The sequence below is a fragment of the Nipponia nippon genome, unplaced genomic scaffold (assembly GCF_047370975.1).
Source record: "Nipponia nippon isolate SJK-2023a ecotype South Korea unplaced genomic scaffold, ASM4737097v1 scaffold_6, whole genome shotgun sequence".
Taxonomy (NCBI): Eukaryota; Metazoa; Chordata; class Aves; order Pelecaniformes; family Threskiornithidae; genus Nipponia; species Nipponia nippon.
Genome location: NW_028262380.1, coordinates 51467310 through 51491872, shown reverse-complemented (window position 1 = coordinate 51491872; position 24563 = coordinate 51467310). Strand labels below are relative to the sequence as shown.

Below are 24563 nucleotides of genomic sequence, written 5' to 3'. Positions count from 1 at the left end.
AATGACAGCAGTAGAATAAATGTTACTGCAAGCAGCATTCCGTTGTTTTTGCCTGTATACCATGAAAATATTTCCTGCTTAAACTCGTCCTAAGTGCTCACACTGTAGTGGAAAAAGATTGATTTGTAAAAGGTACACATAGATGCAGTTTCAGGGTAGAGCTTGGTAGGAGACAGCTGAGGTTTCAAACATCTTTCTGTGTCCAATGAAAACTGAGACTTTTTTTTTTTTTTAAGGAGAAAAAGAGAACAAGAGCAAGCAAATGACTCCTTTTACCAAACCCTGCAGAATGGACTCATTTTGTTTCTTTGATTTTCTGGATAAGAGAATATTTTCACAAATGAGTACAGCACTGAGACAAAGCGATGCTTTGAACCCAAATTAAGTTCCTGCTCAGGTTCACTATTTCCAAAGAACTTTAGAGCAGTTTCAGATGCCTGATGTCTTGGAAGCCAAACTCTCCTCCAATTCCTGAAACAGGTATTTTTCAGGAGATAATGAGAGAACAGAAGAACAAATTCCACTGCTCTGTCTACCTATACTTATTCCTCCAAAGACCACAGACACACTTCTGGTGACCAAGGGAGTCAATCCAAAATTATCACCAAAGAGAGAACAAACCAAAAAAATTGGCAAGGGACTACTTTTCTAAGTCCTTCTTTGTTGGCTCAGAGATAGGTGAGAGTTCCTTGCATTTTATCTTTTGTACCTGGGTCTTGTAACTGAATATCTAAACCCTTGTTTGCATTCCTCAAAGATTTATCCTTTTCTCCCTTCAAGTGCTAGATAGCAATTAGGAGAGAGAACAGTTGCAGGTGCTCTGCAGCCTCATCAGCTTACAGCAAGTCAGCTGGCACTCCATCAACATTTTCCACCCTCACCTCTGTTAAAGGTCTCCTTCATAATGCACTCAAATGTGGTAGAAATACTTTTTTTAAAGTATTTGAAAATTAAAAAGATTAAAGGGCAGAGGGGAAGACTACTAGAAAACTCTAGAAAAACTAGAGAAGAAAAAAAACCAAAAGCTCATGAAGTGCCAAAATTTAACTGAAGTTCACTTCAGGTTAGTTGCAGAGTTCTGCAGAAAAACTAATTAACCAAGTGTTTTAAATCTACATGCAAGCATCCAACTTAATGGAAAACTACAATGCAAGTCCAGACTTTCATATACCTCTCTCAAGAAGTACGAAACCGACTCCCACTCAAATTGATTTTTATGTTAAAGTGCTATCTCTGAATTAACATCGTGATGCCAAGATTTTTAGACAGGCAGGTTGTATTTACAACTGTTAAATTTCTGTATTCAGAATGACAATGTTCTGAACATGGGTTGCCCTCGGATGCAAGAATAAAAATGGTAGTTATTCATCAAGTGCTATGTCCGCAATATATTGTAGCTAAATGAAAAGGCATACACTTTTATTAGCCAAAAATTACTGTTCTACTTACCTTTTGTAAACATTCACTTTCCTAATATTTAGTCTTACAAACACATAAATAACTGTAGGATTTGCAGAATATTAAAGCATGTTTTGCATGAATTTTTGGCTGATTTTGTGTAAATGAAGAAAACATTTTTATCAGCATTTTCTAGCAATCATTTCAAATTTTCTTCATTTTTAACAGCTCTAAAAAGAAAGCTTACTTTCCCTGAACAGTCCACTGCATGCAGCTCCTTAAAGCACCTGAGCAATGGGGAGCAAACTGTATGAAGCTCCCATTGAGAAGGCAGAGAAACACAAGAAAGAGGATTGCAACAAGCACCCAGCACCTGGAGTGGCTCCTTTAGCCAGCAGGATGGCGAGAGAAGCTGCAGCAGGGGCTTTCCCCGAGGGCCTGGGGCCCTGCAAAAAGCCCCACAGCAAACCAGAGAGTGTAAACCCCGCATGTATCTCTTGGTGTGCCTCAATATTTAGCAGCGCTGTAGTGGCAGGACCCAGGGCACCTCCATGAAGAGGACACTGAATGTACAGTGCAAGAGATGGTGGCCAGAGGGACTGGAGCCCTGCTGCTCTTCAGAGGGCTTCAGGTTGCATCCTCAGCCTCATACAGGCTCATTATAGGCATGAGGGAAAAAACAGGGGCTCACTATAAGGATATCGGGGCTTTTTAGATGCTTACGATCAAAAACGTGGTTGAAAAATGCTGCTTCATAGCTGCCTAACTTCAGAGAAGCCTAAGCTGACTATGTGCTTCCCCTGTTCGATTGCTGAGGTCCTTCAATAAGTAGACTAGTTTAGCGATTCCACGGATGCTAGCAAAGCAGTACAGTCACTTTGTTTCCAGAAGACTGTCAAAATGTTCAGTTCTGGCCTAAGTTCCAAGTGTGTTTTTTACTAAGCTCTTTTACTAGCCTGTTACTTTAATTCTAGCTGCTCTAGAAATCCTGGCAGCTCTTAGAACACCACACCCTTAGACAAACAAACCCCCAAATTTTTACAGATAAGTAGTACTGCAGGACAATACACAGTAGAGATTAAAAAAATACACTGATGGTCATTACACATGTCACACACAACAATCCTTTTTTTCAACCCTATGGGCACCCACTACTTCTTTGTTTTAATAGGGTTCATAACCTTAAGTCCAGCTTCTGTGATATTCATCTCCCAATCTGGCTACATTTAGTTCAATAGAAGTAAGTGAGATATACTGAGTCCTTGCAAAACTTAATTTCAAATGACTAAATGTGGTCTCAAGACTCCTACCCGTATTCTCGTTTACAAGTCCTAGGATATCAAAACTGAAGTCAGTTAATCATGGATTAAATCCATGATACTTACCTTTCACTCATCTAGAAATCCTTATTTCATGACCCTAGGAAGATGTACTTTTCTGTCTGTTATGAGGTACAAGAACTAAATTCCCTGTGGGACTTTTTTCTGGAACTGACATGTATACAGATGAACTTTGACAACAGTTAACAGCAAATGAGCTACAGCTCACTGTATCAATACAGGATAATTCTACACTGACAAAATTGTTGACCAGTTAAATAGCATATGTTCTAAACTAGACTGATATAAAATTAATGCTCCAGGACTGTGCAGAAGCTTGATGTTCCCTGTATCCCATTTTGTCATTTCATTTTAGATAATAATTACATAATACATCATTTCTTAATGTAGCCAAATATGAAACAAAGAATATTGATGACTTGTATTTATTTTGCAGATGTTAATGTAACAAAGGAATCTTTCATCCTTGAGCAGCATTACATTTTTCCCATGCAACTTAAAACTTAGCTATTTGTGCTAGTGTAAAAATATACTAGTGTTTTTGGTTTGGCAGTAATGGATGGACCTGAGTTCATTCTGTCCAACTTCTGAGCTAGCCACCAGGCATGAGACAGAAAGGCACAAAAAGCCCCTGAGCTAGATCAGATAATTAAAATCTAATTAAGGAAACAACCTCACCTCCCAAAGGGTGCTTATACAAACTCTTAGGTGCCTGCACACCTGCAGCTTCCATGGAAGCAATGTACGTGCTGAACGTCGTGCTGAACGTCGTCCTGAATGCAGTGACTATACACGCTTTCTCTGCTGAGTCTTTAAGTTCTCTGTTTGTGAGAGAGGAGGAGGTAAAACCCTTCTCCTTTAATGAAGGATACTGAAGACATACATGTTTTAATTATGTTCCATCAAAAATGGAATTTTAAAATTATGTTAGTACAGTCTTAATAGGACAATAAAATGTATTTTCATGTGTTAAGGTTTTTTAATTGCTATATCACATATTTTACCTCAGGAAAAATATGGAAGGAAAGGTTCAGCAAGCATAAGAATATTTATTATTTTAAAGACATCTATTATGGAGAAAAAAGTATTTAATTTTCTGCTGAACAATCTTGTAGATGTGAAAAGCAGATCATGGGAGAATTATTCACAATTCACCAGGATATGTGCATGGCCCTTCAAGATTTCTGGCATATGCATACAGTGCGCTGCTACTTCTCTGCCTATTTGATACCGCAAGACAACCGTCAACACAATCTTTTAAGAAAAACTTCAACTAGCAGTGCATCTAGATAGTAGCCACTTCAGAGGCTGACAAGTCCCTAGAAATCTACAGTCACTGTTATCAGTGTTATCTGAATGATTAACACAGCCTTAGGCTAGCTAATCTGTAGCGGGTGTGAAATTGTATTTCTTTGGTTTCTGGTCTGGACGAGTGACATTATGAGGTAAATGAACTTAAAAACAATTGCTTCTCCTGCTTACCAGCTCCTCGCGAAGTTGGGCTATGAGTTCGTCTCTCTCCTTCAGCTGCAGCTTCAGCACTGAGCATTCATCTTTTATTCCATCCTACAAAAACATCAAAAGAGATGTTATAATAGGCTTAATGATTTCCCTTTGCTCTTGACAAGAAAAGGCTGTTTCACATAGTGCAAGATAATTACATTCAAGTAATGAAACTCGGTTCTCTTTTGTCACGTGTGGTATTTTCAATAACATATTCTAAGTTGCTGCATAAACAAATTAATGTATTCAAAGACAGTACATAGAAATGTGAATAGCTCCCTGCACAGAAGTCCATTTCATTATTTTCTGAATCTTTTAAGCCTTTTTACTGAAGATGCTATCAGGTCGTTCCTTTTCAGTTAAGGAATGGCTATGAAATGTTATAATTTTACTCAGACAAAACAACATTAGAGAAATATCAATTTAGAAGCATTATTGTGGAGCTCTTGATCTTGGAGAGGATGAAAAAGAAAGCACAACAGACGTTCACAGGAAAAGTAAAGCATCCTTCCCATACATACATCTTTTGTTCCACATCACTCAAAACAGCAGCAATTCTGGTGTTAACAGGGTGGAGGGAAGAAAATAGTTATCACTTAGCAATATAACCATTGACTATAACTCAATTTGACTTGCATGAAAATGAACCTAATAGCTAAAACTACAGCCATACCCAGGTTTTGCAGTCTGCAAACTGTCCCCAGGCAATTTTGTGAGTTCATGTAAGTCTAAACACTTTATTTGGAGATGAAATGTCAATCACATATTCTTACATTGTTCTGAAAAACGTCCAAGAGGAGAAACTCAAATGAAATGACTGAACTGTTGAAGGGAAAAAAAAAAACAAAAACCAAAAAAACCCAACAAACTACAACTATAAATGAAGCACTGTATCTTCACATCCTTCTAGTACAGAGACATATTTACAAAATCTGGGAAATTTACTGGTTTGGAATATCATTATTTTCCCCAAAAAACCCAAGTCACACATCAAGAAAACTCTTGGGAATATAGTGATATTTGCACAACACTTTCGTCCGTAGTTTAAAAATAAGAAAATTGGGCCTCTAGCTCAGAGATGATAACAAGTATAAAAGTGCAGAATTTATTTAGACCATGAAGAGCTCAGGGGTTCAAAAGAGTATAACCAGTGTGATAAACTTGAACTCTGTCAGCACTAATGTGTTTGCAACTCCAAATGCACACACAAATATGAGACAAAAAAAGTAAAGAGCCTGAAGTCCATTTTCCTCAGTTAAATGTTCAGTTTAACAATTACCTTTCAAAGTAATTATATTGCTCATCATCTGCTCTGACAGAATGTGAAAAAGAAATAAGACATTTCTCACATATAAATCCACAAATATTTACAACTACAATAAAGAGAAATATCCCATTTTTGGCAGACAGACAATGAACCTGCTTACACACTACTTCAGTACTCTGCACAGATCTCATGAAAGAGAGATTGAAATTTAGAAAAAAGCTGGGACTTGCACCATCTCCTTTAGAGAAAAACTCATAGGAATCTTTCTTTGCTATATGGTGTATCAGCATTTCACTCCTACAATCTACTAACAGATCACTGTTTAGGAATGTTACCTGAAAATAAAATACTAATACATCCCAGAATACAGCCCTCGGCACACAATATATTATTAGTACAGATTTAACATTTTAGTTAGCAAAAGTACCAGCTTATAAAAAATATAGTTTAAAGTGCCAAGAATTTCACTATTATTTTATTAAAGTGAGGTCTTCATTTTAAGAAAAATGGTTTTAAAAATGATGTGGCATTAGCTAGTTACAATTTCTAGTTACATTATTCCGAGTTCTTTTTGTCAGCACGGTTTCACATTGTTGCCATCTGCTGATTTTCCCCGTTTTAACTTAAAAAAAAAAAAAAAGTTAGTGGAATACACAGTGGAAGAAAGAAAAACAAGGTCCCATAACCAACAAAAATAGCTTTTAAAAAGCATGCAAAGCAAATACAGCAATGAAGCCTGTAATAATGTATGGTAACTAGAGCAGGAAAGATTTTCGAGATGACCTGTGGCACTAGATTTTGTCTAAGTTTTGTCTTGGACTAGTGAGAGCTTGAAGAAAGGTTTTGCCTCCCAGAGCTTCCAGAGACTTAAAAATCGCGGTGTACCTCTCCTGGAAAAAAGCAGGCATGCACCCAGCTGGATCTTCCTCATACATACAAGGGACAGACCTCTCTTGTGCAGCACAGTTCTTCAGGCACTTAACTTCTATATTCCATGCAACAATTTTCTCATAGAATATAGACGATAACTATCATTACAGTTTGGAGAAAAATATCTAGGGCTAAGGTAATTTTTCCCTTGTCTTGTCACATATCAGTGAAACTCCCATTAATATGTGCCAGTGGGACATGATTCTTGTAAATCAATACTCTGCATTATCAGCTCCTATGCAGACCATTGCAGCTTAGTAAATACATACCCTGCAATTTCTGGGGGACCCACTATGCTGGGATACTTGAGACTATGATATGAAGGTTGGGCCCATACCCTTCATGCATTTGCCAGCTTTAGAGAAAAGAATACGTATTGCTTTCACCCCTCACTTAAATAATTTTCAGTATTAAGCTAAGCTAGAAGCAGTTAGGTCAACTTAACTGCAGAATGCAGGTGATACAATCATTGCCACCAAACAAAAGGCTTCATCTGCACCCAAGCATCTCAGCAAGGACTGTCCTTAGACAGGATCTTCCCTGCAACATGCTGCGCAGGCACGTCAATGTGTATGCAATAGATACCCAGAAAGGCCTAATAAAAGAGAAAGGCTAGAAATTCCCACATTTTTATGTTATTGATTAGTAAAAGAAGTAATAATAAACATAGACTATGTTCCATTCACTCTACACCACACTGGGTTTGCAAGCAGCAGAGAGCTCTTTTTCGTATCGAACACAGCATAGGATTAGGATTTTATAATTGCATTTTGCTGCATGGTATCTGCACAGGGATCATTTGTTCTGCAAATGCAAGACAAAAGGGAAAAGAGAAATGGTGCTTGGTGCTTCTTCTGTTTCTATTATATTTTGAGGACATTTGCTCTATAATAGCAACTGAGAACATAAACAGAAGAAAATACCATACAGGAATAAGAGAGAAAAAAGTAGTCAACTGCAGAAAGGCCTGGGTAATTCCAATATCCCATACCTCTGTCTGAATGTAGTACTAACAGAAAAAAAAATGTCACAGAACCAACTATCTATTGCCAAAACAGTGAATACAGTTCTTCCAGAAAGTAACTATTGAAAGCTAGGGAAGGAGAGAAGGCTCAAAAAAGCCATGTTCTTGTGCAAGAGCCAAAACATTTCAGTGAAGGCTTGTGTGGAGGATACCGAAGAACTAGCATGCCATTGAAAGGTGTGGCGGCAGGAAAAACTGGTGGAATGCTGGGATATTGATTAATCTGGGGGCAAACAGCAATGCATATCAGATAGTGTGAATTCAGAAAAATATCACCTTTACTCCTTAGAAGGCCTGAAATGTTTCATTATCTACTGTGAAAATGTAGTACAGTGCAAGGCTGCTACGGAAAGACAAAGTTGTTTGTTGAGAAAAGCTTCTCAAGGTGAATGAGGAAGAGGAGACACAGTCCAACAGGCATTTATAGAAAAAAACAAAAAAAACCACACAAAAAACCCCCTACCTGAAAACCAGAATTCCCTTTTAAGGAACTGTCACAATAACAGACATCAAAGAGGAAAGGACTTGAAAAGGATGGCCTGCTTTTGGCAGTGCACACAATCAGTGTATTCTGAGTCCACACTGTAATTACAAAGCTGGAAGAAACTTTTCCCCCCATAAACTAGGGCTTTGTAATACACTTTGAATACTCTGGGGGGCTGCATGATTCAGGCTTTTCAATATCCCCACATTCCAGTAAATACTTGACCGGCATATTCCTATGTTTAGAAAAATAAGCTTATTTATAATGCCAGTTATGATCACGCCTGCAAAACATTTCTCATGTTTTTGCAGCCCTTATAATATTTATAGGGTGTAAGAGAATAACAGATTGGCATGTAAGTATAGCTGAGTTCAAGTGCCAATCAGAATCAATTAAATGACCATAGATATAAAATCCTGCTAGGTAACATTTACCATTTCTAGTTACTAAATCACTATCCTTGGACACTCTGGTTCCTTACCATTCTGCAAAATAAGTTTACACCTGTACATTTTATCAAGGCTATCAGTCCAATGAGAACATGGATGTATAAAAATTTTAGTCGACACTCCAAATAATTTAATCATATGCTCTATGCACATGTTCATAAGCTACCTGTATACACTATAGCTTTCAGGCCATTTTGTTGAATTCAGTAAGTTATAATGTCTAATACTCTATGTAATATGTACTACATATAATAATATTCTCATTATTTTTACAAATGTTGTTCATGATCTCACTATGAAAAAAAAGGTTAAGAATTCTGCTCTCCATTGCAATGAGCATGATCATAACAGGCTTGTCCAAGACACTGAAAATACTTGATAAAAAGATGAAAGTCAATTAACAGCTTATTCTTAAAGACAACTGTTAGACACAGTATGCTCTGTAAAAGAAAGTAGTCTGAAGACGCAGCATTTTATTTATTAAATGGAGGTAATCAAAAAGGTTTGTAGTCTAAATTCCATGTGTACCTCATAAAAATGCAAAAGCACCTGTGTGCAAAGCGTCCATCATATTTTCCTCACTTACATTCCCTGATACTGTAAAAAAAGTTCAAGATTTAGCTGTATATTCACTATGGATCTGCTGTTAGTATTGAAAATGTTTATGGTCAGAACGTTCTTCAAATTATCATCTTTGTACTTCTTCAAATTATCACCCTTTTACTTATTTTCAGTTGTAGTCTATGACAGTGATTGCTATGTCTGAGTGCTAGTATTTTCCTATTTTAGTTTAACTCTGTCTATCAGGGAAAATGCTAAACATAATAGCAAATCTGTTTCTCATCAGATGAGGTCACAAGATGACAAATTGTACTGTGTTGTGTGAAGAGAGCTGCAGCAGGTTATGCATAGGGGCCAAAAAGCATAATCATTTCCATTTTGAAAGCTTACTTTTTATACCTCTTCATACTTCGGAACAAAAAAGGCATATTGTGCTTACTGTAATGAAAGCACTATAAACAGAACTAACCAAGTATTATGGAAGATAAATTTACTGCAATTTTACTTTGATACTGAACAGAATATGCTGCCAAAACAGTACCATAAAATTAGAATATTATAAAACTCATTTGATAAATGTGCTGAATTTCCAATGCTAAGCAGATTGCTACCAACTTAGGGTAAAGCAAAAATCAGCAATTACTTAGGATGTAGTTTCTTTAAAAATATCATCCTGGAACAAACCAAACTAAGAAATGTAAAACTGAGTATCAAGTTCAGAAAGCTACATAAATGCCATAATCATTGAAGTATCCTTCAGTTATGCAGTAGATTCACACAGCAAAATTAATAAATTTCTGGATAACTATCCAGAACATTCAGAGAAAACACAGGTTATTTTAACATGTACAAGATTTTTATGCCAGCGGTGTAGAAGTCGAGACTATGTACAGGTTATGGATGTCTTTTACAGTTCACTATATACCACCTGGCATCTGAAAAGCATCAAGTACTTTTGTGGATCTTACTGGAAATTTGTAGAGAAGCACCATTATCTATCTCCAAGCCGAGACCCCACTTGTGGTATCATGTTGACACACGCACTTTTAGTAAAAGAAAAAGCATCTACATATTTCAGATTATTCATGTCAGTAGACTTCTGGATATTACAGACTGTGCTTTCAAAAATGCGGTTTTTGCCAGATCATGACTAGTTTTATTGGTGGTTATTATTACTATTATTGTTTTAATGACAGTCTTAACAATCTTAACATAAGGCAGAGAATGTGAGACTGCATTATTTGTTTCAAGTGCCAAATTGAAGTCACTGGTCCATCTCTGAGAGATGGTCCCCTGATGTATTTACACCATAGAATCATAGAACCGTTAAGGTTGGAAAAGACCCTTAAGATCATCAAGTCCAACCATTAACCTATCACTGCCAAGTCTACCACTAAACCATGTCCTCAAGCACCACGTCTACCCGTCCTTTAAATACCTCCAGGGATGGAGACTCAACCACTTCCCTGGGCAGCCTGGTCCAGTGCCTGACTACCATGATACCATATGACACGGTATGACTTTCCAGTGTTTTATTTTCCCTTTCTGTGTTCACTCTAGCTCTACATATTGTATCAATTTATATCTGTCATAGCAATTCCTTTCAATCACACCAAGAGAGAAATGAATTGGTTGGCTGCAATTCTTCACATGTGCAAAGCACATTGCTTCTTCGCCTCATCTGTTGATTTGGTGCTGTGCCAGTCCAGTTAGTCTTGGCTGGAGTCCTGACAATGCTCCCAAAGAGCAGCCGCTGACTGCAGGCAATGGTCATACTTAACTCGCTCGCTTCTCATGTCCCACTGCTGTGCCAGCTGTTGATCAAGCACAGCTCAAGGGCAAGGGCAAGTCCATGCTTCAGAAATTCCCATTAAAGCATAACACCGCAACTCAGAGAGATCTCCCACAGCCACCTTGACTCAACGCAAGCAGAGTCTCACTACAGGGTATCTTTCCAGTAGGAACAAAACAAATCAATACAATCCTGAATCAGCTTCAGAAGCTATGGTCATATCAGAAACAGACAGCATTATGTATATCTTCTTTCAATGCAACTACAGCATTCAAATGACATAGCTAAAGGAACAGGTCTGTATTTCATTTCTTGATCATGAAATCAAATGGAGTTTGGGGAGCACAGGATCTGATCTTATAATGATAAATAAGGGTGATTAAGCCTCAGAAAACCTTATGGAATTCTATACTATGTTCTGCCTAAGTGCAATTACATAGAATATGTCAATAAATTTTTTACTGGAAGAATTTAGGGCAGCTATATCCATTTGAATACTAGAATTCAATTGATATTTTGCTACAAAGGTAAGACTCAAAAAGACTATGTAGGCTATGCTACTTTAACCTCAGACATTTATGAATACAGAGCTAAATAAACAACGTTTTCTTCATAGCGATTCAATTGTCAGTTAACTGTGAAATACAGATTAAGCAAATTAACGAATTTATTTTTGCTGCAGCTGAATTTTGCTCTCTTCAGCAGCAATAATAAAACGCATGGAGTTTAAAGAAGTGCAGGTTGATCAATAAACTGCAAAATATAAAAACTAAATGATCATGCCAGGTGAAGCCCAAGATGTATCTAACCTGCAGATGTATCTAACCTGCAGATGGATCTAACCTGCAGTAATAGTCAACAGCAGCCAGGAGTGGAAACGCATAGCAAACATATAAATGTATTTTTCCTGATATAACCACTCCATCTACTCTCTCTGGTTCTTCCTGAGCCAGAATTCCTATACACAGTACCACGCCTCCTTTGGTGATATCTCTAAATAAATTACACATTCATGGAAAGAAAACCAACCAACCAAGCAGAACAAAAAAAAACAAGCCCCCAAACCTTCTTCTTGTTTCAAACACACTGCCAAACAATGTCACTGTTCCTATCCCAAGAAAAGACAGGAATATTTCCTATTATTCTTCCCCGTGTCTCCCATAATTTTACATGTCTGCGTGCTTACTGCCCAACTCTTGTCATCTCCGTTTGAAGCTTGGGAATCTTTCTCTATAAAACCTCCTGTCTTACATAAACCACCTTGTATCTCCGGGCAAAACCTGCGATCCACCTTTTCTAGTTGCACTGTATCGTTCATTTGAACTGGGTAATCTGGATTCCACGTAGCACTTGACCAGCGGCTTAGCCATTCATTCACACAACTGCGCTATGATGTTTTGGTTTGCATTCCTTTTTAAGTACTTATTCAAAATAATTCTTAAGGGCCCAGATTTATAGAAAAACCCCAAGTCTTCTACATTTTCTGTAGAAGGGGAAAAAATTCCATCACAAACCGTTCTGTACAACTAAAATCATAGTCACAAACTTCAGAATAAACAGACTCTGGGAACAACGTCCCTGTATCTAATTCATCAAGAGCCCTGCAAGAATTATTAAGAATAACTACTCAACTGTATGCACTTTTTTTGATTTTGATAAGTGCTAAGCTGGTGTTTTCAGGGAACTATCCACGATGTCTGAAAGCTCTCTTTCCTCATTTAGAAAAATAGGTTTGTTCTTCCCCACGTGTATCCTTTGTGTCTGCTGACACTGAACCTCAACTGCTTTTCATCTTTAAATCATTTGGTATGATGAGATCTTTCTGCAACATTTCATGCTCCATTTTAATTCTGATTATTCTGGACCCTTCTGGAAATAGAATTCTTCCTTTAATAAATGACTACTTACTCACATCTTTTGTACTCTACACCTAATCTGCCATTAATCCAAGAAAAGACTTCCCCACTCATTTTTTTAAAAGCCTTTGATGAAGGGCCTTGTTAAAAGCTTTTTGGAAATTGAGTTAACTACACAAAACAGATCATTTTTACTCACATGCTGATGACTCTTCCAGCAGACTTCTGAGGTATGATTAAAATCTCAGAAAGTCTGCTCTTCCCCATTTATTATATTCATTCATGGATCAAATAAATTTATTTTTCCAGAACAGTTTCTACTACTTTACCTGGTAACAAAATCAGATTAAAAGAACTTTAAAAAACAAAAAAACCCAACCAAACAACTAACAAAAAAACCCCCAAACCCCATACTCTGGCATCTTATTTCTATCTGTCATTTTGCTAAAAAGATTTAAGCAACAGATAATGGGCAAGAGTTAGTAGTTCAACAATTTCTTGTATCAGTTTCTTTAGCATATTTGAATGAGTAGCTGATGTGAGAGATTTCTTGTTCTATGTTATTCCATTTTATTCTCAGTTATCTTCAACTGACATTTCAAGACTCATTCCTCAAGACTAGTTACCCCACTGCTGCTGCTGTATCTACTTATGTGGAAACAAACACAGATCATTTATTTTCTTTTTTTACAATAACCTTATTTGCCAGGAGTGGTTCCCTACACAACAGTTACCCTTCAGCATTGCAAATTCTCTGGAAGACCTCATGCCACTTATTAATGTGAAGAAAACCTTTTATAATCAGGGTGGGGGTTTTGTTGTTTGTTTTAGTATTTTGGTCTTATTTTATTTTTACATTAAATTGTAAATGTTAAGTTCAGCAATTTAATATTCTCCTATTAACTCTCATTATCATCAGGGAAAAATATCCTATTCATACCTAATTTTTTGCCCTGGTACCAAATCAGCAAAACTAAAACCCCTTCACACTCTTACGTGCAACAACCTTAATCACATAGTACATACAGGGTGATTCACATCAAAGAATAACTGTAAAAATCTATAACCTTATACAGACATAATTTCACTCATAATTGACATGCAGCCACTTTTTCACTAGTTTGTCACAGTTTCTTTCTGCCAAGCAGCATGACAAAACCATTTAGGCCAAGAAATAAAGTAAAAATATCTGCCAACTGCTGCATTTTCGTAAAAGTTTCATTACCACCAAGCCAGTAAACGCATTTCCTCATATTCAGAGAATAATGCCCTACACAAAACCTCATTTCTCTAAATGGAAGGAGACTGAGCCCAAATCAGATCCTGGCTCCTCTGGGAGGAGATCAATAGCAAAGTTCCTTCTGGCTCCAACGCAGCACAGGCCACCGAATGAAAGTCTCCCCTGAGTCCACTGTAGTCTTTTACTATCAGCTTGAAAATAGGACAGCATTTCCATTATTTTATGTTGAATTCAAAATTCATGCTTTAAGATATTCTTTCTCCTGCTTCTTGGAATCACAAGAAAATTTCAGACAGAAGGCAAGGAGAGCCTTAAAAAATAGTGACTTCAGCTTTTCCAGTTGTGAGAAAAAATGTGACAAAAACCTCTTGTGTACAACAACCAAAAGACAAAATATATTTCTACATTTTCCAGTTACTATTTTTTAAGCCAAGTCAGGATCTTTTTTAGGATCCAAATAAAAATAATTTTAGACTGACCATGATGATTCAGGGAGGAAACTAATGAACAAATTTTTAGATCTTCCAAACACATAGGAATTGACAGAAATAATCTTATTAAATGCTCTCAAGAGACTAAGAAAGGAGAAGCGATCCAGCTAGCTCTGGTTGAGGTTATAATAATGAAAATAAGGCGTAATCCCAGAAAAGTTTTTAGGATCAAAAATACAAATGTTTGCATGCATAGATAATGCATGCAAATAGCAAATACAGAATTTGCTATTAACAGTGACACAGAAGTTACCATTAAATACCATTTGTGCAGGTCTGGAGTAGAAGTGAGAAGAACGTGAAAGCTCATGGTGGCAGGGTACCTGGTTCTCTGCCAGGTATTTAAGAAAATGATTAAATAGGGACAAATACTACAAATTCTTCAATTTATATAAGCAAGGTGTCTTCATGAGAAAGAATTTAGAAATTTTTCATGCTTCATATGTGTTATCTTAGTATAAAATGGGAAATAAGTTACACAGACAAATGCAATTTCTAAAGAAAGAGGTGTCAAAAGAGCGTATAGACTAGTAGAACAGCAGAAGACACACAAATAAACTTTAGAAACAAAAAGTTTACTCCAGATTAACCTAAATGTTTCCTTCACTATTTTGGACTCTAGTTTCATTTGACCACTAATAATTTATGATATTAAGAAACCAAAATTATTAATTCTAAAGACCACCTCTATTCTGGTAGGTAGACTAGGGAAAAAGCTGATTTAGAAAATACCTATTACCTAATAAATGCTAAGCATACTACCATATATAAAGAATAGTACTATTTTGAAGGTAGGCACGTGTCCATTTGTAATTTTGAATAAAACTTTGATTTTGACTCTACTTAGACCACCTTAAGTCCAAGTGGCTTTTAAGATACCCATCAAAAAGAAAAGCATGAAAATAATCCTACTATTAAGTAGGCTACAAAGGGTCTGCTCCTTCTTTGGAAAATGTTTATAGGAACCAATATTTATTTCATTACTTAAAGAGATGCCTAAAAATTTATCATTACCTTATTCTGCTAATCATCCTGTATAAATTGCTGCATTCTGGTTTAAATATCATTGTGATTTCAGTAACCAACATAAGCATTCTGGAGTTCTGATGTTATGAATGAGATCAAACTAGTGCCAAGATCGACAGTTTCAAAAAAGACATCAAATCCAGTAAAATTATATTTCTGTGTGCCCAATCTGAAACAAGTTCCTTCCAGAAACAATAAGTTCCGGAGCAGCAACCCAAATAAAATTTTAAGACATTAGAACCTCTGAAAAGGTTACAGATTTTTTTTTTTCCCTCCTTAATTGAGGACCTATTAAAGGATGAATAGATTGAAAATTACTTTTTAACACATAATATAAACTACATTTTCAAATGCATATTTATTTCACTTTGTGCAATGTTTTTGTTCCTATATTATTAAAAGAATATTGCAAGTATTGAGGCAACCATGCATTTTTAAATATAGTGAATGTAGTGATTTTTTTACACTTTAGTGGATTACAAATTGCTTCCTTATTTCCCCTTCCACCTCCAAATTCCCATATATACAATATTTTGAACTATGGATATTTTGCAGTTATAGATTCCAAATACTTCCATATTTATATGGAAGGTCCATGCCACCCTCTTTTTATTTTTTATTTTGTTTTTTTTCAGAGTAGGAAATTCAGACATACAAAAGGGAGGTAGGCATTTGCCTGGAGTACCCAAAAGAATGTCCAATAAGTGACAGGTTTCCTGAGCTTTGTGCCTATCAAAAATGACTCCTTTGTTCACATCACACAAGACAACATGTAAACACGAATATTGTGTTAACGCCTAATGACATGTCTGCCCATGGTCATATTAATTCAAATTAAAAAAAAAAATAAATCTCAAAATATAATAGTTTTTCTTTGGCAATTCTTTGAAAGTACTTTCCTACCAGTCCAACTCCATTTATTCCAAAAGGCTCCCTAGATCCACAATGGTAACACAGAAAAGTAGGACCTTCATATTTAGATAAAATGAGAGTACAGAAGTACCATACACTGTGTTGATTTTTATATTGTTAAGCGGTATTGTGGGGAACATGATGTCCTCTCAGACTATATATAATACTTGTAATTTTCTACGGCTTATGGACTATCAAATGTATTATTACATCAATAAACATACTATATAATATTACCAACCGATTAATCAAAATAGGAGTGAATAGCAAAATGATGCACAGCAGGTGGGCAAATCAGTAATTCATTTTGATATTTCAGAACATCTTGCTACACTTTATGTAAAACTTGCAGAGATAAAACATAAAGATTGTTTCCTGCCTTTATCACACTTGCTAAACACAGTTGGATTTCTTTTTCTAGATGAGGAGTTTTGCAAATCATTGACATGCCTCTTTCTGCCTACCTACTGCCATTTCGTACACGGAGGTCTTGGACAGCCACTTCTTCTATAAAACCACTGAGGTTTTATCCCTTCTTAACAAGCAGGCAAAAGTAGATTCCGAATTACAGTGAACATACTTCACAACGAGTACAGATGTACAAAGTCAATCACTAGGCTTCTCGCTTATATAAATATATATGAAGAAATTTCATGGTAATGAAAGGATGTCATTTTTAATATATATTTTACCAAAAGGAAAATTGGCTGTATTTAATTTTTATTAAAACTATTTATGCTACTCATTATTTTGATGCTTTCAATGAAATATTTTGCTTTTATTTTCCTCTTCAAGTGGTTACATCTCCATCAGCTTCTTATATTCCCTAAGAGAATCCTGAACTTTGCATGTCAATGTTCAAGCTAGGTGATCACAGAAAAATAATAATAAAAAAATATCTAAAAAGGCTTAACTAGATTATACATTCAGTGTGACTCCCTCAAACCGCATACCCAATTATTTACTGACCTTAAATGAAAATGCATTTTTTATTTGAGAGTAAACCTTTGTTCAACCAATGTGACATTTTGCTGGTAGTTTTTATGCAGCTACATCAATCTTTAAATACCACCAACGTTGCATACATATAGAAAATCTAATTTCTGGACTGACATTACAATCATTGCAAAAGAAAAGATATCTTAATGAGTTTTTAAGCAAAAATAAAAGAAAAAAAGGCTTTGTCAGATAGCTGAATTTTGTTTGTCTCAGTTATCAGAAGATAGTTATGCTGCCATAGGACAGCTACAAAAATACTACAAAATTTAAGTCTCTTAAGAAAACACAGTACCCACTATAAATATCTACCTAGTTTGGCCAGTATAGAAAACAGTACAGTCTAATTAGTACAACACTTGTTGGCATAATCAATGTGCTGATACAGCACTGCTTTTCCTGTTTTTGAGCGACCATGTATGGAGATACATCACTGCCGATGTATCTGCCCAGCAGAACTCAAATTCTATGCATAAAATAAAATAATATAGAAAGGATTGGATTTTGTTTGGGTTGGTTTTTTTATACTTAGATCCCCCTACATTGCACATTTTAAATCAGAATATTTCAAGTATACAAGTCTTGCAGAAGAAACCTGAACGATATTATTCCTTTTACTAAAAATGAACTAAGACTGTATTTAGGAGCACTATAAATTTGGCAGACAGTCTCTATAAAATTTTCCTCTGTAACAAGAAACAAACAAAAACCCTAATAATGCCAAGATACCATGGGAAACAACAATGGCCATAGAGCAAAGACATCTTTTTCTTTGTTTCTTTGTAATTGAGTGGCAGATTACCACTTTTTCTTTAAGGCTGAAGCCAGCTAGGAATTTTATAACAACATATCTTCTCACTTTAAAGTGTTTATTTTATTAGAAAAAGCCCTTGACCTTTTTGAATAAAAATTCATCAGTTTTGAAGAACCTTACAGGGGCAAAATGTTTTCATCCCATTGAGCTAGAAGAATAGCCGTTACCCTGCACTACTGCCTACCCATCAGCTCAGCAGCTGAGGTAACCCCTGGGGAGGTGGATACAGCCGCCTGTGCTTCCTCACACTCACAACAGGGACTTGAATCCGGGTCACCTGCATTTACTGCAGCTGCCCTGACCACCACCTTATTGAGTTTTTAGAGCAGCCTGCACTTTTTCTCTCTACAGAAAAATGAAACAAAGCCTTAGTAGTTTGCATAAAAACGAATTCCTGTTTCAAGTAGAGCATCATTCAAGTTTCTTTGCTACAAATGAGAAAAGAGCACTGAATCTGTGGTGGCAAAGACACTGATGGAAATTTACTGTTGGGTATGGCTGCTGCTTCTGCTTTGGAACAGCGTATTTACTTTAACTTCTTTGCATATGCTGGGAACACACATTTTGCAGAACTTTTTTATTAATATTAAAATACTTGAAATGAGTGGAGGTAAACTAAAGGTTAATTTGCCTGGTAATAACATTGTAATTATGCCTGTGGGATTTGAATTAAAAGCATCCAAATGCTAATAAGAACTAGTTAACTCCAGTGGGTAGCTATGATTAGCTATTACTAGGACTTGATCTTTTACAGATGGGGAAAGTTGCAGGGTTACAATCAAAGAAAAACAGGTGATTCTTCTGTATGGATATTCATATGAATCATCTCTTTCCTCTCATAAATCTTACCGTTTAATTCTTTAATATTTGTCATTACAGAATTGGGAGGCCTAACCTTGCAACCTCTTCTCTGCTCATTTTGAACAAACAAAGAAAAATGCCAAGAAACTCAGCCAAAAGCGAGCTTGATGTTATTTTTTTTGGGCAGTTTCCCAGAGATCCGGTTACTAAAACACTATTTGTAAGCCATACTTTAAGTGAATTGTGTGTGTTCACAGAGGCATTAATTATGCTGTCACTTGCAGGGCAATATCACACCTAGTTAAGTTCCTGCATGATTCTTCCTTTGCTACCGTTACAGGATCTTAGCTATATACCCTTTCCCATGCCAATTATTAAAAAGCATATTCCACTTACAGCAGACCTCTGCCGTCTCCTGTTTTTTGTCAAAAAAGGGAAAATAGATGCATTTCAGTGTCCATTTTTTCCTGGGCAAGAGTTCTATCCTGACATACCCCCAGAGAAGCTTAGCCAATAGATGTGGTGAGTGAGACCGGATAGATTAATGAGCTCATTATAATTCATTAAAGAGTGATGTGGGGATGACTGCCCACTTTAATTAGTTTTATTACTGCAGGAAATTGTTTCATATGCCAAGCTCATCACCAAGCATGCCTGGAAAACATTAGAGTGGTAATCAGACTTGATACAAGAACCTTTCATTAGCCTGTAAGGCTAAAGGCACTTATAATGACAAGGAAAGTATTAAAAAGATGGGCATGAGAGTGGCTAGCATAAAATAATTTATCATGTCTAATAATTCAGTGATAAACAGCACAATGGTGATTTCAAGTTAAAAATTTGGTGGAACAGCCGTGTTGCTATGGCACACCGTGTACTCTTCCTGTAATCATGACATTAGCTGACAGTAATAGATTTAGAAGGTTTAATAGGTCAGGTTTGCTCAGATAATAAATCCTAATGCAAATTAACTATGACTCAAATATTCTAATGAAAATGTTAATTGGTTACTGGAATTTCTTCAGAAATACATGGGCCTCTTTTTCCAGTCATATCCCAGATTAGCAAATACATTTCCACACGTTTCTTGACAATTGTTAAGTTGCAGGTAAACAACAAGTAAAAATTTTTTGTAGATAACAACAGGTGAAAAACCCCAGGTAAAATAATAGTAGATTTGGATGGAAAGAAATGGAAAATTAGCTTAAGAGTTTTGTTCAGTCTGCGAAAGTCTCACTGAAGACAGGATTACGTTCTAGGATCCACTTTTTTAACATTTAAAGGCCTAGAACATATTCACATTCAAGGTCTCTTCATCATTACACAAATGGTTTAAGGTCTAATCTCTGTAACCTCAATCATTTATTACAATCATGACTACCTTATCATCATTTTAATTACACTCTCTTTCACTCTAAGCAACAGTAAATCTTCCTAAGCCCTACATTCCTGATTAGTTGTATTTTGAATATATAGTTTAGTATTATCAAGCTCTATAACTTATCAAGAGTTAGGTATTTGTTTTAATACAAATGTTAAGGGAATACCTATAAATGCCCTGTTCTATTCATGAACATAAGAAAGTGATGGAACTATAGTCTAAATTGGTCATTGATAAGATCATGGATGATCAAATTTCTCAGAAGTATGTCATAATGAAGTATGGCAAATTATGGCTGAGGACATCTTTAGTGACAGGAATTCTTTCCATTTAAAGATAATTTTCAGGTGGTTTTAGAGTAGCATAAAGCAAGATTTCTGCCCCCCCCCCCCATATGAGGTAATTAACGTAAAATAAAACTGCTTCTAAAGTCACCTCAATTCTCAAACGCACCATTGTATTTTCATGCCTTGTGTTGTTCAGCCACTCTGAACACCCACTACCCTCAAAGCCATTCTTTCTCCTTGAATTTTCACAAACAAATCACTGGTTACTCTTGAATTTTCTGGTGTGAAAAAGCAGGTTTCTTTCCGATTACACAAGAGCAACTGCCCATTGTTATTCTGCTTCTTGTAAGAACAGAGATGTCACTAGCACCTCACTCCTTTGCATGAGCTTTGCAACATTTCCCTTGGCAAGCAGCCCCACTGGTCATTAGTTGATTATGACACTGTTGAGACTGACAGGGCAGCAGCATCTAGCTGTCAGATATTTTCACATTCCTGTTGTAAATATGGTACATATAAGTATCGCAAATGGAATAAATATGGTACATGTAAGTATCACAGAGGGTTAACAAAAAGAAGTAAAGATTGCCAACACACAGATTTCTGGGATGTCTTCTGTACAGTTCTGTGTGCATCTCAAAGGCAGGCATTGCTATTGCACTGTGGCTCACGGTACTAAGAAGTCTTACAAGTGTCTTCTGACATAGATTGTTGTTACAATCTTACAGAAGAGGAAGCTGAACAAAAAGGACCGTGAAAAATCTCTGAATAAAACTCTGAGGTTTTTATTTTCCATTTGTTGCCATGATCATAATCCAATTCTCTCTTTTGCTTGTTATTGCTCTCACACACCTTAAACCTCCTTATCCTTGTATTACACCTGGGTCAGACATAATCAAGGGCTGTATACTTTTCCAAGCCACACTGGATCTGAGCCCAGGACTTTATATTCCCAAAAGGCTTCCAGTTACTTGAGAGCGAGTAGGGTGAATCAATACTACCGAAACTGAAAATATTTACCAATAAGATTCCTGGGTCTACTTTCAATCGTTGAAACAGATGGAGGGATTTTTGTGGGTGTTATTTTAGGAGTGATTAATACCGATTTCCCAATCAGTTAGTATTTGCATGTTTCACCCTCTTGTACATAATCTTTTTGAGGCTCAACGGTATCCTTAGCAACTGAATTGGAATATCTAGTCCAACATGTGAACTGGGAATCATTTTATATGTTAATAGTCCAATGCAAGGAGAAACATTTTCTGCAGTTTAAGCTGTGAAACACTGAAAAGAAAAACAAAACAAACCCACCACACCATCCCTCCCCACCCTTTCACATCTAGGTGGGAGGATCTGAACAGATTTCAGCATAGTCATCTGACAATTGTACACAGTGGATTTATGGGAGCTACAGAAAACAGAGTAATTTCAGCAATGCAAGATACAACAAATTCATCTGTTCAAGTAAAATCTGTTTAACATCACCATTGTTCATGTATATAGGATAAAGCTAGCTGTAGTTTAGCTAATCCATGCAGACTGATCATTCTGCACATTTTGAAGACTGCCAAATTACTGTTCTCACTTGTATCACATACTTATTATTTCCAGTTTTCTGGGAGCTGTGGAGTGGAACTGGGGTTAAAAATCAAATCTCAAGCAAGGCAATAACATAAAAGAGACATTGCAGTGCAGTTCTGTCTTGCTGCTTTGAGTTGATTCTCTCCGAATTTGAAGTATAATTGCCCTTGATGGGACAAAATTAATGTTAAGGCTGGTTTTTGACTGTTTGAAAAGCCACTCAACATACTAAAAAGATGTGTTTTTCCTGGAGCAAGACCTATTTGGTTTGATTTCATACTTTTGTTTATCAAGGGGATTACCTTGCCTTTTAACTCAAAAGTTATCAGAATTAACTTATCAGAATAAATCTCTGTTTGGGGGGGGGAACCAAAGAAGATTCTGGAGTTTGGTGGGGGGTTTTTTGGTTTGTTTGTGGTTTTTGGCGGGGTTTTTTGTTTGTTTGTTTTTTTAAGAGAGAAAAGAAGTAGGGGAGTACTGCATGCAAGTGAGGACACTTGTTTCCTTCTGCATTATAGTTCAAATTCTCTGAAAAGTTTCCTTACTAAGTATGCTTTATTTATTGCTGTACCATAATACCAATTTAACACCACTTTAAAACAGTTCCCTAAGATATTACAAGACTGATTTGCATATCTTCCATTTTCTTCTTATAAGGCTACACAACAGAACCCATTTGTACAGCTCATGCTTAAAATTCTTAAAAAAAACCTGTTCAGATGTTTTGTAAATTAGTATGTTGTGCACAATAAAGACATAGTAGGAAAATAATTTGTTTACTTGTGAAGAGAATACTTTGAAAATCCCTGTTGAACTTGTCACTGAATCTGTAAATGATGCTAATGTTGTTCCCTGTCATCACTGAATATTCTATTTATATCAGTCTGACTGTGGAAAGAATACAGGCACACTTCTACCATTTGCTGTCAGTTGTTAGTATTAACAATGAAAGCTGTGGCTGAAGTACTTGGCCACATACACAAGAACCTTAGTTTTGTTTTGTTTTAAAAACTAATAGCAACAGGATTCTTCAGATATTCAGAATTATATATGGATGTACAGAAACATATGAGCTACACTTTCAAAATAAACTTACAACTTTAGTTCCTTTAGTTATTGGGTACTTGACATGGAAAATCCAAACAGGACTCCAGTTTCGAGAAAACACTCAAAAATCTTCAGTACAATGTGAATAAACAAAAGTCACTGGAAATTACGGTGGCTTTTGCTGTGTTTGGACCAATTGCATTAATCAAAACTATTATTTTGTTAAAAATAAACATTTGTTTGGAGAAATATGGTCCAATTTATTTAAAACAAATTATAAATGAATGCAGAAATTAAATCTCCATGTTTCTCAAGTTCTATTTAGCTTTAATAGCTAATTGCCATGTTTTTTTAAGGATAGCAGCACAGTCCTTCAGTATGTTATTAGCACTTTATTCACTGTAGTGTATTTCATTATTTTTTCTCAAGGATGTCTTTTTGAAGTCCGTATCAGTATCAATCATATTGTTCTCCTCTCATGAAAAATAAACCTACATTTTTCATCAGTGTAACCTGTTCATGACAAAAGACTTATCCAAATAATATCACTGATCTGTATCAATCTATGTGCCAAATTCAGTCTTTGGGACTCCCACTTCAAAGATGTGCAAGATCTCAAGTTTTCACCTTCATCTATTTTAAAGAAAAAGTACTTACTGTCCTATGGTTCATACTCTTCCTATATACATTTTGAAAAAAGGTCAAACCCAAGCATCAGACCCATCCCTGAAAAGCAATAACAAGGCAGAGGCTAAACTAAGGGAACTAATGAAAAACTATCAGCAAAATAAGCCTGAAATATAAAAGACCACATATTTATGTGCCTAAAATAAAAGGCAGATTATGCCTATTAACCTAGACCCTGATTTTGCAAGCACATATATGTTTAACAACTGTTAGCATTGACTACACTCCCTCTAATTATGTGTTTTCAAGCTTAAAAGTTCTCTGTCTTCTTGCTCGATTCAAATTACACAGAACAATTACCTTACGTCAGCAAGTTAGAAATGAAAGTAAGGGTTATTTCCTTCTCAGTTGGAGACTAAATGAAAATCTGAACGAAAGATAATGGCTCTCAAGGTAACTACAGCTGATGGACACTGAGTACTGGTAAACTCTTCCCGAGAGCGTATCTGCTGTTGTCAATGCTTCAAACACTTGCCATTGAAAGATCTTTGGTCTGACAGGAAAACAAGCAGAATTCCAGCTTAACTATTCTTTCTCAGCTGCTGCTATATTTATGCTCCATTGGCATTAACTGTGTCCTGTAAAAGTCAAAACCTATCTCCTGAAAATACAAAATGACTGATTTCACAGTCAAAGAGCAGAAGTTTTAACTAAAATTAGTAGAGAAAATCATCTGAGTGTGAAAACTGCTGTGGA

General features: G+C 36.1%; 1 protein-coding gene across 6 annotated transcripts in view; it reads right to left on the bottom strand.

Moving 5' to 3' along the window:
• CCSER1 (coiled-coil serine rich protein 1) overlaps positions 1 to 24563 on the bottom strand; it is a 711885-nt gene that overhangs the window by 318380 nt on the left and 368942 nt on the right. For all 6 annotated transcript variants that reach the window (XM_087737605.1, XM_087737607.1, XM_087737609.1 and 3 more), the window contains one exon: positions 4221 to 4304. In XM_087737605.1, coding sequence (XP_087593731.1) covers positions 4221 to 4304 — 84 coding nt within the window. The remainder of the gene's footprint in view (positions 1 to 4220; positions 4305 to 24563) is intronic.